Below are 14,187 nucleotides of genomic sequence, written 5' to 3'. Positions count from 1 at the left end.
ATGTTCCATCCCAGGCAGCATCCTGGTGAATCTCCTCTGTAACCCCTCCAGTACAATCATATCCTTCCTATAATGTGGGGACCAGAACTGCACAGAGTGCTCCAGCTGTGGCCTCACCAGAGTTCTACACAACTCCAACATGTCCCTGACATTTACTCCAATCTTATCCCATTTTTTCTCTCAATTTCTGCGTTCTTACTGCAGCAGTCAAATCTGGGGCGAGGGATCCTTCCAATAACCAGGATCAGGCATCCCACTCTCTGAGGTTTCTTTTAGGTCTTTCATGTCAGATTTACCCAATTAAGGCAAGTCATTTTATGACATCTTTAACCCCATTTTGTATTGGTATCAGACCAAAGCTATTCCTCTAAAATAGCTTGAACAGACCTTGTGTCAAAGACTCTGGGGTGAATTTTACTGTCCCGCCTGCCACAGGAATCGAAGCAGACGAGGGGCAGACCATAGAAAGGTCAGTTGATCTCGGAAAGGATTTTCCGGTTTCAGACCAGTGTGGTGGAAAATCCCAGCTTCAAAGTAGGTACAAAGAATTTCATTTTCATAGCCCATTTCACAACCACATAGGGGGGCTTGTGGCACAGTGGGTAGTATCCTTGCCTCACAGCCAGAAGCTCCGGGTTCAAGACCCAGCTCAGGACTTGATGACCAAGGAAAGGCGTGTTCACAATGGGCGACATATAATTAAATCGATATCACTGAAATTCCCAACCTGGAATCATTGGGAAAAATTGTCAATAAATCACCAATGTTATCATCGACCCAGGCCCAGAACCAATTTAAATATCCTCAGAGCTAAATTATCTAATAACAGACAATATTGTGAAACAGAAAAACTAACTATTAGCTGTAATGCCAAATTACAGTGATTAACCTGGTAATAATGCTGCCTGTGTCACAGCCACACATCTTCCTTCTCAGAGGGTGAAAGTTAAAAGTTAGGATCCATTGAGGATTAACTTTAAATAACCACAGGAAGGAAAAGGAAGCAGTAACATTTAATTGTGCCAGTTATTTCCCTCAGTTCTAAAGAAAGGTCTTTGATTTGAATGTTAACTCTATTTTTCTCTCTGCACTGATACTTTCAAACTGAGCATTTGTCAGTTTTTTTTTCACTCTTTCTCAGCCCCAGGCTCGTATATCACAGAACCTCTACAGTGCAGACTGACAGGGTACCTTACCCAGGCTCTCTCCCCTGCCCTATCTCCATAACCCCACACATTTCCCAAAGCTAATCTCCATAACCTACACATTCTGGGACACCAAGGGGCAATTTACACAGGCAATCCAGGCACAGGGGAGAATGTGCAAACTCCACACAAACACCCAAGGCCAGAATTGAACCTGCCATGAGGCAGCAGTGCTAATCACTGTGCCACCGTGCCACCCTCTGTATCGTGAGCTTCAACTCTGAGTTCCTTTAAAAGTTAACATTGACATTGAGACAAGTTATTGTCCAGTTAATCTAAGAACACTATGGGAACAGTGTGGTCAAATCTCAAAGACTTTCCTCTCTACAGGCTGTAATTCATCTATAACCAGTGAGTTAGACATTCAGTCAAAACTTGACAAGAACAGAAGTCAGACAGACCCAAAAACCTTACGACTCTGCGAAGCAGTGGATTCAGAGAGCAGCAATCTGCAGTCACAATCGTTTTCTCCTGACGCACAAACTCTGCTTGAAAAACAAATGCAACCAACTCGCCCACCATAATCTGCAAAACAAAAGGTACTTGCTGCAAAAGGCTGAACACTAGAGTCATAGAGGTCATAGAGGCCATAGAGTCATAGAGGTCATAGAGTCATAGAGGTCATAGAGTCATAGAGGTTTGCAGCATGGAAACAGGCCCTTCTGCCCCACTTGTCCATGCCGTCCTTTTTTTTAAAACCCCTTAGCTAATCCAAATTGCCCGCATTTGGCCCATATCCCTCTATACCCATCATACCCATGTAACTGTCTAAATGCTTTTTAAAAGGTAAAATTGTACCTACCTCTACTACTACCTCTGGCAGCTTGTTCCAGACACTCACCACCCTCTGTGTGAAAAACTTGCCCCTCTGGACCCTTTTGTATCTGGACACATGATGTTGTTATGTTCTTATGACACTAGTTTTCACAGTATTCCCCAATCTCACGACCTATTGCCTGGCTCATTTCCAAATCGAAATACTGTTCCATTGGAGCCAAGTGCACCGGTTAACTCCCACAGTCCAAAAGTATTTGCATCAGGCGGAGCTTGCAAGGGTTGATTGGAGTAGCTTGTTTGAGGGCAAAGGGGCCTCTGGCAAGTGGGAGGCATTTAAAAGTGAAATAGCTAGAGTTTAGGGTCTACATGTTCCTGTTAGGGTGGTCAGAGTAGGGAACCCTGGATGATGAAACACATTGCGGTTTAGGCCAGGAAAAAGGAGGCATGCCTCAGGTACAAGCAGCTGGAATTAAGGGATTCCCTGGAAGTGTACAGGGGATACAGATTATACTCAAGAAGGAAATTAGGAGGGCATAAAGGAGGGCATGAGATGGCTTTGGCTGAGACGATTAAGGTGAATCCAAAGGGATTCTTTAAGTATATTAAAGGAAAAAGAATAGAGAGAGAATAGGACCCCTAAAGGACTAAAGCGGGCACATATGTGTGGAATCTCGGGTGATGGGCGAGGTTCTCATTGAATATTTCCCTTCTGTGTTTACTGTGGAGAAAGACATGAAGATTTGGGAACCTGGGAAGTTAGTGGTGATATATTGCGGACAGTTCACATTACAGTATAGGAGGTGATGGGTGTTTTAAAATGTATGAAGGTGACAAATCTCCTGGCCCTGACCAGGTATGCAAGAACACTGTGTGAGGCTAGAGAAGAAATTGCGGGAGCCCTAGCGGAGATATTTGCATCATTGTTAGCCATGGGTGAGGTACCAGAAGACTGGAGGGTAGCAAATAGAACATAGAACATTACAGCGCAGAACAGGCCCTTCGGCCCACAATGTTGCGCCGACCCGTTAAAAAACAATGACCCTCTAACCTAAACCAATCCCTTTTCATCCATAAACCTATCCACGGATCTCTTAAACGCCCCTAAACTAGGCGCATTTACAACTGCAGCAGGCAGGGCATTCCAATCCCTCACCACCCTCTGGGTAAAGAACCTACCTCTGACATCCGTCCTATAACTACCACCCCTTAATTTAAAGCCATGCCCCCTCGTGCTAGCTTTCTCCATCCGAGGAAAAAGGCTATCACTATCCACCCTATCTAAACCTCTAATCATCTTATATGTTTCAATAAGATCCCCTCTTAGCCGCCTTCTTTCTAGCAAAAACAACCCCAAATCCCTCAGTCTCTCCTCATAGGACCTCCCCTCCATACCAGGCAACATCCTGGTAAACCTCCTCTGCACCCTCTCCAAAGCCTCCACATCCTTCCTATAATGTGGGGACCAGAACTGCACACAATACTCCAAGTGTGGCCGCACCAGAGTTGTGTACAGTTGCAACATGACGCTGCGACTCCTAAATTCAATCCCCCCACCAATAAACGCCAAGACACCATATGCCTTCCTAACAACCTTATCTACTTGATTCCCAACTTTCAGGGATCTATGTACACATACACCTAGATCCCTCTGTTCATCCACACTATTCAGAGTCCTACCGTTAGCCCTATACGCGACACATCTGTTATTCGTACCAAAGTGAACTACCTCACACTTCTCCGCATTAAACTCCATCCGCCACCTCTCGGCCCAGCTCTGCAACCTAAGTCTCCCTGCAAACTATGACACCCTTCCTCACAATCTACCACACCTCCGACTTTGGTGTCATCAGCAAATTTACTAATCCACCCAACTATACCCTCATCCAGATCATTTATAAAAATTACAAACAGCAGTGGCCCCAAAACAGATCCCTGAGGCACACCACTTGTAACTGAACTCCATGACGAATATTTACCATCAACCACCACCCTCTGTCTCCTATCTGCTAGCCAATTCCTGATCCAATTTCCTAAATCACCCTCAATCCCATACATCTGCATTTTCTGCAGAAGCCTACCATGGTGAACCTTATCAAATGCCTTACTAAAATCCATATATACCACGTCAACTGCCTTACCCCCATCCACCTCTTTGGTCACTTTCTCAAAAAACTCAATAAGGTTAGTAAGGCACGACCTACCCTCCACAAAACCATGCTGACTATCTCCAATCAATTCATTACCCTCCAAATAACTATAAATCCTATCCCTAATAATTTTTTCTAAAACCTTGCCCACAACAGAAGTAAGACTCACCGGTCTATAATTCCCGGGGAAGTCTCTGTTCCCCTTCTTAAACAATGGGACAACATTCGCTATCCTCCAATCTTCCGGTACTATACCTGAGACCAACGACGACCTGAAGATCAGAGCCAGAGGCTCTGCAATCACCTCTCTTGCCTCCCAGAGAATCCTAGGGTAATGTTGTGCCCATACTTAAGAAGGGCTGCAAAGAAAAGCCTGGGAATTATAGACCGGTAAGCCTAACACGTGTGGTGGGTAAGTTACTAGAGAGAATTCTGAAGATAAGATATATTGGCATTTGGAAAGACAGGGTTTGATTAGGAGCAGTCAGCATGGCTTTTCTACGTGGGAGATCATGCCTTACAAATTTGTTAGAGTTCTTTGATGAAGTGACCAGGAAAGTTGATGAGGGCAGAGTGATGGACATAGTCTATATGGACTTCAGAAAGGCCTTTGATAAAATTCCACATGGTAGGCTGCGCTGGAAGGTTAGATCACATGGAATCTAGGGAGAGCTGGCAAATTGAATGTACAATTGGATTGACGGTAGGAAGCACAGAGTAATGGTGGAAGGATGCTTGTCGGATTGGAGGCCTGTGACTGTGGTTTGCCTCAGGGGTCAGTGCTGGGCCCATTGATGTTTGTTATCTATATCGATGATTTGGATGAGAATATACAAGGCATGATCAATAAGTTTGCAGATTACACTAAAATAGGTATTGTAAACAGTGAGGAAGGTTATCAAAAATTGCAGCAGGATCTTGATCAGCTGGGGAAATGGGCCGAGAAATGGAAAATACAGTTCAATACAGATAACTGTGAGATGTTGCATTTTGGAAAATCAAATTAAGGTAGAATTTTCACAGTGAATGGTATGACCTTAAGAAGGGACCTTGGAGTTCAGGTGCATGTTTCTCTAAAGGCAGAGTCACAGGTAGATTGTCAGGGCATTGAGTATAGAAGTTGGGAAGTTATGTTGCAGTTGTGCAGGATGTTGGTGAGGCCTCACCTGGATTATTGTGTACAGTTTTGGTCGCCTTGCTATAGGAAAGATGTTATTAAACTGGAGAGAGTGCAGAAGAGATTTACAAGGATGTTGCCAAGACTCAAGGGATTGCGTTATAGGGAGAGATTGGACAGGCTAGGACTTTTTTCTTATTGGACAAGTTAGAACTTTTTTCTTATAGAGGTGTATAAGATCATGAGAGGCATGGATAGAGTGAATGCATTGTCTTTTTCCCACGGTTGGGGAATCGAGAACTAGAGGGCCTTGGTTTAAGAGGAGAAAGAATTAATGGGAACCTGAGAAGCAAAGCTTTTTTTTATACAGAGGGTGGTACAAATGTGGAATGAGCTGCTGGAGGAAGTGGTTGAGGCAGGGACATTGACAACATTTCAAAGGCATTTGGACAGATACATGGATAGGAAAGGTTTAGAGGGACAAATGTGAAATACTGCGGATGCTGGAATCTGAAACAATAACAGAAAAATGCTGGAAAATCTCAGCAGATCTGACAGCATCTGCGGAGAGAGAATAGAGCCAATGTTTCAAGTCAATGTGAGCCTTTGTCAGAGCTGAGAGGTTTAGAGGGATATGGGCCAAACGCAGGCAAATGGGATTAGCTTAGATGGACTTTTTGGTCGGCATGGACCAGTTTGGGCTGAAGGGCCTGTTTCTCTGCCATAAGTTCAGTGATTGTATATATGGTTTATGGGGGTTGGCCACGGTAAATGTGCGGGTTTACAGGGATATTGATGGGGAGCCGGGGGGAGGGGGGGAGTGTGTACACCTGGGTGAGATTCTCTTTCAGGGATTCAATGCAGACCCGATGGGCTGAACAGCCTCCTTCTACACTGGGGTTCTATGGATGCGTTCTAAATGCACAGTTAGATGCAGAATCATCAGATGTTGGGTAGGAGGGATGATTCATGTGCTGTAATAAATGAGTCTTAAAAGAAACTCCCTGCAATACCATAAACTGCAGATAAAGCAAGCCATTGACTCCTGTTCTGTGCATTAGGCAGTTTGTTTGTGCTAGATTTATAAACAAATTTTACCAGAAACCAGCCATCAGATTGGGAACTTGGGGAAATAACTAGTGATGTCTTGAAAAAAAATGGAGTTTAATGTGAGGTGATGCATTTTGGTAGATTGAACCAGGGCAGGACTTACTCAGTAAGTGGTAGGGTGTTGGGGAGAGTCACAGGACAAAGATATCTAGGGGTACAGGTTCATAGCTCCTTGAAAGTGAGGTCACAGGTGGACAGAGTGGTGAAGAAGGCATTCAGCATGCTTGGTTTCAGGCCCAGTCTACTCAATCTCTCTTCATAAGCTAACCCCCTCATCTCTGATATCAGCCTGGTGAACCTTCTCTGTACTCCCTCCAAGGCCAATATATCCTTTCGCAAATAAAGGGACCAAAACTGCACAAAGTACTCCAGTTGTGACCTCACCAGTGCCCTGTACAGTTGCAGCAAGACCTCCCTGCTTTTATATTCTATCCCCCTCGCTATAAAGGCCAACATTCCATTCACCTTCTTGATCACCTGCTGCACCTGCAGACTGGGTTTTTGCAATTCGTGCACAAGGACCCCCAGGTCCCTCTGCACCGTAGCATGCTGCAGCTTTTCACCTTTTAAATAATAGTCCATTTTACTATTATTTCTTCCAAAGTGGATAAACTCACATTTGCCAACATTATACTACATCTGCCAGGTCCTCGCCCACTCGCTCAGCCTATCCAGATCTCTCTGCAGACTTTCCACACCCTCTGCACAGTTTGCTTTTCCACTCATCTTCATGGGCCTGAAACTATTGAAACTATTTTCTCTGGAGTGTAGGAGGCTGAGGGGTGATCTTATAGAGGTCTATAAAATAATGAGGGGCAAAGACAAGGTAGATAGTCAACATCTTTTCCAAAGAACATAAGAACATAAGAAATAGGAGCAGGAGTCGGCCATCTAGCCCTTCGAGCCTGCCCCGCCATTCAATAAGATCATGGCTGATCTGAAGTGGATCAGTTCCACTTTCCCGCTCTCTCCCCATAACCCTTAATTCCCTTGCCTATCAGAAACCTATCTACCCGTGTCTTAAATATATTTAGCGAGGCAGCCTCCACCACTTCAACGGGCAGAGAATTCCAGAGATTCACCACCCTTTGAGTGAAGAAGTTCCTCCTCAACTCTGTTCTAAACTGCCCCCCCCCCCCTTATCTTGAGGCTGTGCCGCTGTAGGTGGGTAGGGCCTAGGTTTAGGGTGAGAGGAGAGACATACAAAAGTGTCCAGAGGGTCAATTTTTTCACAGAGAGGGTGGTGAGTGTCTGGAACAAGCTGCCAGAGTTAGTAGTAGAGGCAGGTACAATTTTTACCTTTTAAAAAGCATTTAGATAGTTACATGGGTATGATGAGTATAGAGGGATATAGGCCAAATGTGGGCAATTGGGATTAGCTTAGGGGCTTTTAAAAAAAAGGGCAGCATGGACAAGTTGGGCTGAAGGGCCTTGTTTCCATGCTGTAAAACTCTACGACTCTATAAATAACTACTCACATGGATGAGTTAGTTGGATAGATAGATGTAAACGGGTATGATATATTTGTCATTACAGAGACGTGGCTCCAAGGTGAGCAAGAATGAGAACTAAACATTGAGGTCTATTCAGTGTTTAGGAAGGACAAACAGAAAGGAAAAGGTGGTGGAGTTGATTAAAGATGGTATTATACGATATTGAGGAAAATATTAGCATAGACAATGTGGAATCTGTATGGGTCGTGTTAAGAAACAACAAGGGGTAAAAACCATTGATAGGGGGTGGTTTTCAGACCACCAAATTGTAGTGATAGTGTTGGAAAAAGCATAGAACATAGAATAGTACAGCACAGTACAGGCTCATTGGCCCAAAAGCACTGGCAGGAAATCAGAGATGTAAGTTTAAAGGAACATCTGTGATTATGGGTGTCTTTAAGCGATCGGGAGAGTCAAATTAGTCACAGTACAATAGAGGAGGAATTTCTGATGTACATACAGGATGGTTTTCTGGATCAATACATTGAGGAACTAACAAGGAAACAGGCCACCTTGGACTGAGTGTTGTGCAATAAGAAAGGATTAACTGGCAATCTAGTTTTGTGAGAACCCTTGGGGTGAGTGACCGTAATGTAGGGAAATTCTTTGTCAAGGTGGATAGTGATGTGGTTGATTCTGAGACCAGGGTCCTGAATCTCAATAAAGATAACTATGATAGCATGAGGCATGAACTGGCCATGATGGACAGGGAAACATACTGAAAAGACAATGGACAATGGTAGTCATTTAAAGAACGAATAGGTGAACTCCAGAAGTTGATTATTCCAGTTTGGTGCAAGAGTTGTAAAGGATTTGAGGCCAAACCATGGCTTAAAAGGGAAATTAGAGATAGTGTCAGATTCAAGGAAAAAGCATACAACTTGGCAAGAAAAAGCAATAGACCTGGGAATTGGGAGCAGTAAGTAAGCGCGCAGGTACAACAGGCAGTAAAAAAGGCAAATGGCATGTCAACCTTCATAGCAAGAGGATTTGAGTATAGGGATAGGGATCTTTTGCTGCAATTGTATAGGGTGTTGGTGAGGCCGCACCTGGAATATTGTGTGCAGTTTTGGTGTCCTTATCTGAGGAAGGATGTCCTTCCTATAGTGGGAGTATAGCAAAGATTTACCAGGCTGATTCCTGGGATGGCAGGTCTGTCATATGAGGAGAGGCTAAGTCGGTTCAGATTATATTCACTGGAATTTAGAAGAGTAAGAGGGAATCACATAGAAACTTATAAAATTCTAACAGGGTTAGGGTAGATTCAGAAAGAACGTTCCTAATGGTGGGGGAGTCCAGAACTAGGGGTCATAGTTTAAGGATAAGGGGTAAACCTTTTAGAACTGAGGTGAGGAGAAATTTGTTCACCCAGAGGGTGGTGAATGTGTGGAATTCACCACCACAGAATGTAGTTGAGGCCAAAATGTTGTCTGATTTCAAGAAGAAATTAGATATAGTTCTTGGGGATAAACGGATCAAGGGATATGGGGGGAAGGGAGGGGATCAGGATATTGAATTTGATGATTGAAATGGTAATAAATGGTGGAGCAGGCCTGAAGGACTGAATGGCCTCCTCCTGCTTCCAGTTTTTATGTTTCTAACACTTAATTATAAACCTTCCAGAGCAGAGTGTCAACATCAGTAATGATGGTGCACGTACCTGCGCACACTCACACTCTATTATACACTCACACTCATCAATAACTGTATTACACACACACACTCACACTCATATCAATAACCATATTATACACTCACACTCACACTCTTAACTATTATACACACACACTCACACTCATATCAATAACCGTGTTACACACACACACTCACACTCATATCAATAACCGTGTTACACACACACACTCACACTCATATCAATAACCGTGTTACACACACACACTCACACTCATATCAATAACCGTGTTACACACACACACTCACACTCATATCAATAACCATATTATACACTCACACTCTTAACTATTATACACACACACTCACACTCATATCAATAACCGTGTTACACACACACACTCACACTCATATCAATAACCGTATTACACACACACACTCACACTCATATCAATAACCATATTATACACTCACACTCACACTCTTAACTATTATACACACACACTCACACTCATATCAATAACCGTGTTACACACACACACTCACACTCATATCAATAACCGTATTATACACACACACTCACACTCATATCAATAACCGTGTTACACACACACACTCACACTCATATCAATAACCGTATTATACACACACACTCACACTCATATCAATAACCGTGTTACACACACACACTCACACTCATATCAATAACCGTATTATACACACACACTCACACTCATATCAATAACCGTGTTACACACACACACTCACACTCATATCAATAACCGTGTTACACACACACACTCACACTCATATCAATAACCGTGTTACACACACACACACTCACACTCATATCAATAACCGTGTTACACACACACACACACACACTCATATCAATAACCGTATTGTACTCACACACACACTCATATCAATAACCGTGTTACACACACACACACACTCATATCAATAACCGTGTTACACACACACACACACTCATATCAATAACCGTGTTACACACACACACTCACACTCATATCAATAATCGTATTATACACACACACACACTCATATCAATAACCGTGTTACACACACACACTCACACTCATATCAATAACCGTGTTACACACACACACTCACACTCATATCAATAACCGTGTTACACACACACACTCACACTCATATCAATAACCGTATTATACACACACACTCACACTCTATTATACACTCACACACACTCACACTCATATCAATAACCATGTTACACACTCACACTCTAACTATTATACACTCACACTCATCGATAACCGTATTACACACACGCACTCACACTCATATCAATAACCGTATTATACACACACACTCACACTCATATCAATAACTATATTATACACATACACTCACACTCATATCAATAACCGTATTATACTCATACACACACATATCAATAACCGTATTATACACACACACATTCACACTCATATCAATAACCGTATTATACTCATACACTCACACTCATATCAATAACCGTATTATACACTCACACTCACACTGTAACTATTATACACACACACTCACACTCATATCAATAACCGTATTATACACACACACTCACACTCATATCAACAACCGTATCATACACACACACACACACTCATATCAATAACCGTATTATACACACACTCATATCAATAACCGTATTGTACACACACACTCACACTCATATCAATAACCGTATTATACACACACACTCACACTCATATCAATAACCGTATTATACACACACACTCACACTCATATCAATAACCGTATTATACACACACACTCACACTCATATCAATAACCGTATTATACACACACACTCACACTCATATCAATAACCGTATTATACACACACACTCACACTCATATCAACAACCGTATCATACACACACACTCACACTCATATCAATAACCGTATTATACACACACACTCACACTCATATCAACAACCGTATCATACACACACACACACACTCATATCAATAACCGTATTATACACACACTCATATCAATAACCGTATTATACACACACACTCACACTCATATCAATAACCGTGTTACACACACACTCATATCAATAACCGTATTATACACACACACTCACACTCATATCAATAACCGTATTATACACACACACTCACACTCATATCAATAACCGTGTTACACACACACACTCACACTCATATCAATAACCGTGTTACACACACACTCATATCAATAACCGTATTATACACACACACACACACTCATATCAATAACCGTGTTACACACACACTCATATCAATAACCGTATTATACACACACACTCACACTCATATCAATAACCGTGTTACACACACACACTCACACTCATATCAATAACCGTATTGTACACACACACTCACACTCATATCAATAACCGTATTATACACACACACTCACACTCATATCAACAACCGTATCATACACACACACACACACTCATATCAATAACCGTATTATACACACACTCATATCAATAACCGTATTGTACACACACACTCACACTCATATCAATAACCGTATTATACACACACACTCACACTCATATCAATAACCGTGTTACACACACACACTCACACTCATATCAATAACCGTGTTACACACTCACACTCATATCAATAACCGTGTTACACACTCACACTCATATCAATAACCGTGTTACACACACGCACACGTATCAATAACCGTATTATACACACACACTCACACTCATATCAATAACTGTGTTACACGCACGCACACAGACACTCGTATCAATAACCGTGTTACACACACACACTTATATCAATAACCGTGTTACACACACACTCACACTCATATCAATTACCGTATTACACACACACACTCACACTCATATCAATAACCGTGTTACACACACACACTCACACTCATATCAATAACCGTATTATACACACACACACTCACACTCATATCAATAACCGTATTATACACACACACTCACACTCATATCAATAACCGTATTATACACACACACTCACACTCATATCAATATCTGTGTTACACGCACGCACACAGACACTTGTATCAATAACCGTGTCACACACACACACACACTCATATCAATAACCGTGTTACACACACGCACACAGACACTTGTATCAATAGCTGTGTTACACACACATCCATATCAATAACCATGTTACACACGCACACACAATCATATCAGTAACCGTATTATACTCATACACTCACACTCATATCAATAACCGTATTATACTCATACACTCACACTCATATCAATTACCGTATTATACACACACACTCATATCAACAACCGTATTATAGACACACACACTCACACTCATATCAATAACCGTATTATACACACACACTCACACTCATATCAATAACCGCATTACACACACACACTCACACTCATATCAATAACCGTGTTACACACTCACACTCATATCAATAACCGTATTATACACACACACACTCACATTCATATCAATAACCGTGTTACACACACGCACACAGACACTTGTATCAATAACCGTGTCACACACACACGCACATATCAATAACCGTGTTACACACACGCACACAGACACTTGTATCAATAACTGTGTTACACACACATCCATATCAATAACCATGTTACACACGCACACACAATCATATCAGTAACCGTGTTATACACACAGACGGATATATCAATAAACCATGCACAGACACAGGCACACAGACACACACACACACACACAGACATATCAGTACCTGAGTTACACACACACACACACACACACTCACATCAATAACTGTGTTATACACACACACAGACATATCAGTAAACGTGTTACACACACATACACACACACATGCAGAAACATATCAGTAACTGTGTTACACACACACACATTCACACAAACACACACTCATATCAATAACCGTGTTACACACACACGTGCACACACACACAATCATATCAGTAACTGTGTTATACTCACACACACACAGACATAACAGTGCCTGGGTTACACACACACACACACACAATCATATCAGTAACCGTGTTATACACACACACAGACATTAGCAGTAACCATGTTACACACAGACACACAGTCATATCAGTAACCATGTCACACACACACGTACAAAAATACCAGTAACCATGTTACACACACACACACACACACACACACACACACAATCATATCAGTAACTGTGTTACGCGCTCAGACATACTGTGCGCAGTTCTGGTCGCCTCACTACAGGAAGGATGTGGAAGCTATCGAGAGGGTGCAGAGGAGATTTACAAGGATGTTGCCTGGATTGGGAGGCATGCCTTATGAAGATAGGTTGAGGGAGCCAGGTCTGTTCTCTCTGGAGAGACGAAGGTTGAGAGGTGACCTGATAGAGGTTTATAAGATGTTGAGAGGTATAGATGGGGTGGATTCTCGGAGGCTATTTCCCAGGGCTGAAATGGTCGCTACGAGAGGACACAGATTTAAGGTGCTGGGGAGCAGGTACAGAGGAGATGTCAGGGGTAAGTTTTTCATTCAGAGGGTGGTGAGTGAGTGGAATTGGCTGCCGTTGGTAGTGGTAGAGGCGAACTCGCTGGGATCTTTTAAAAGATTTCTGGATGGGATTTAATGGGATTGAGAGTTATAGATAGGCCTGGT

At 42.4% G+C, this 14,187-nt stretch overlaps 1 protein-coding gene across 4 annotated transcripts in view; it reads right to left on the bottom strand.

Moving 5' to 3' along the window:
• plppr2a (phospholipid phosphatase related 2a) overlaps nucleotides 1-14,187 on the bottom strand; it is a 38,808-nt gene that overhangs the window by 7,406 nt on the left and 17,215 nt on the right. For all 4 annotated transcript variants that reach the window (XM_080216746.1, XM_080216745.1, XM_080216747.1 and 1 more), the window contains exon 5: nucleotides 1,607-1,730. In XM_080216746.1, coding sequence (XP_080072872.1) covers nucleotides 1,607-1,730 — 124 coding nt within the window. The remainder of the gene's footprint in view (nucleotides 1-1,606; nucleotides 1,731-14,187) is intronic.

The sequence above is a fragment of the Carcharhinus amblyrhynchos genome, chromosome 33 (genome assembly GCF_965287045.1).
Source record: "Carcharhinus amblyrhynchos chromosome 33, sCarAmb.v2.hapA, whole genome shotgun sequence".
Taxonomy (NCBI): domain Eukaryota; kingdom Metazoa; phylum Chordata; class Chondrichthyes; order Carcharhiniformes; family Carcharhinidae; genus Carcharhinus; species Carcharhinus amblyrhynchos.
Note: the sequence above shows the minus strand (reverse complement) of the source record. Positions and strands in the feature narration are given on the sequence as shown.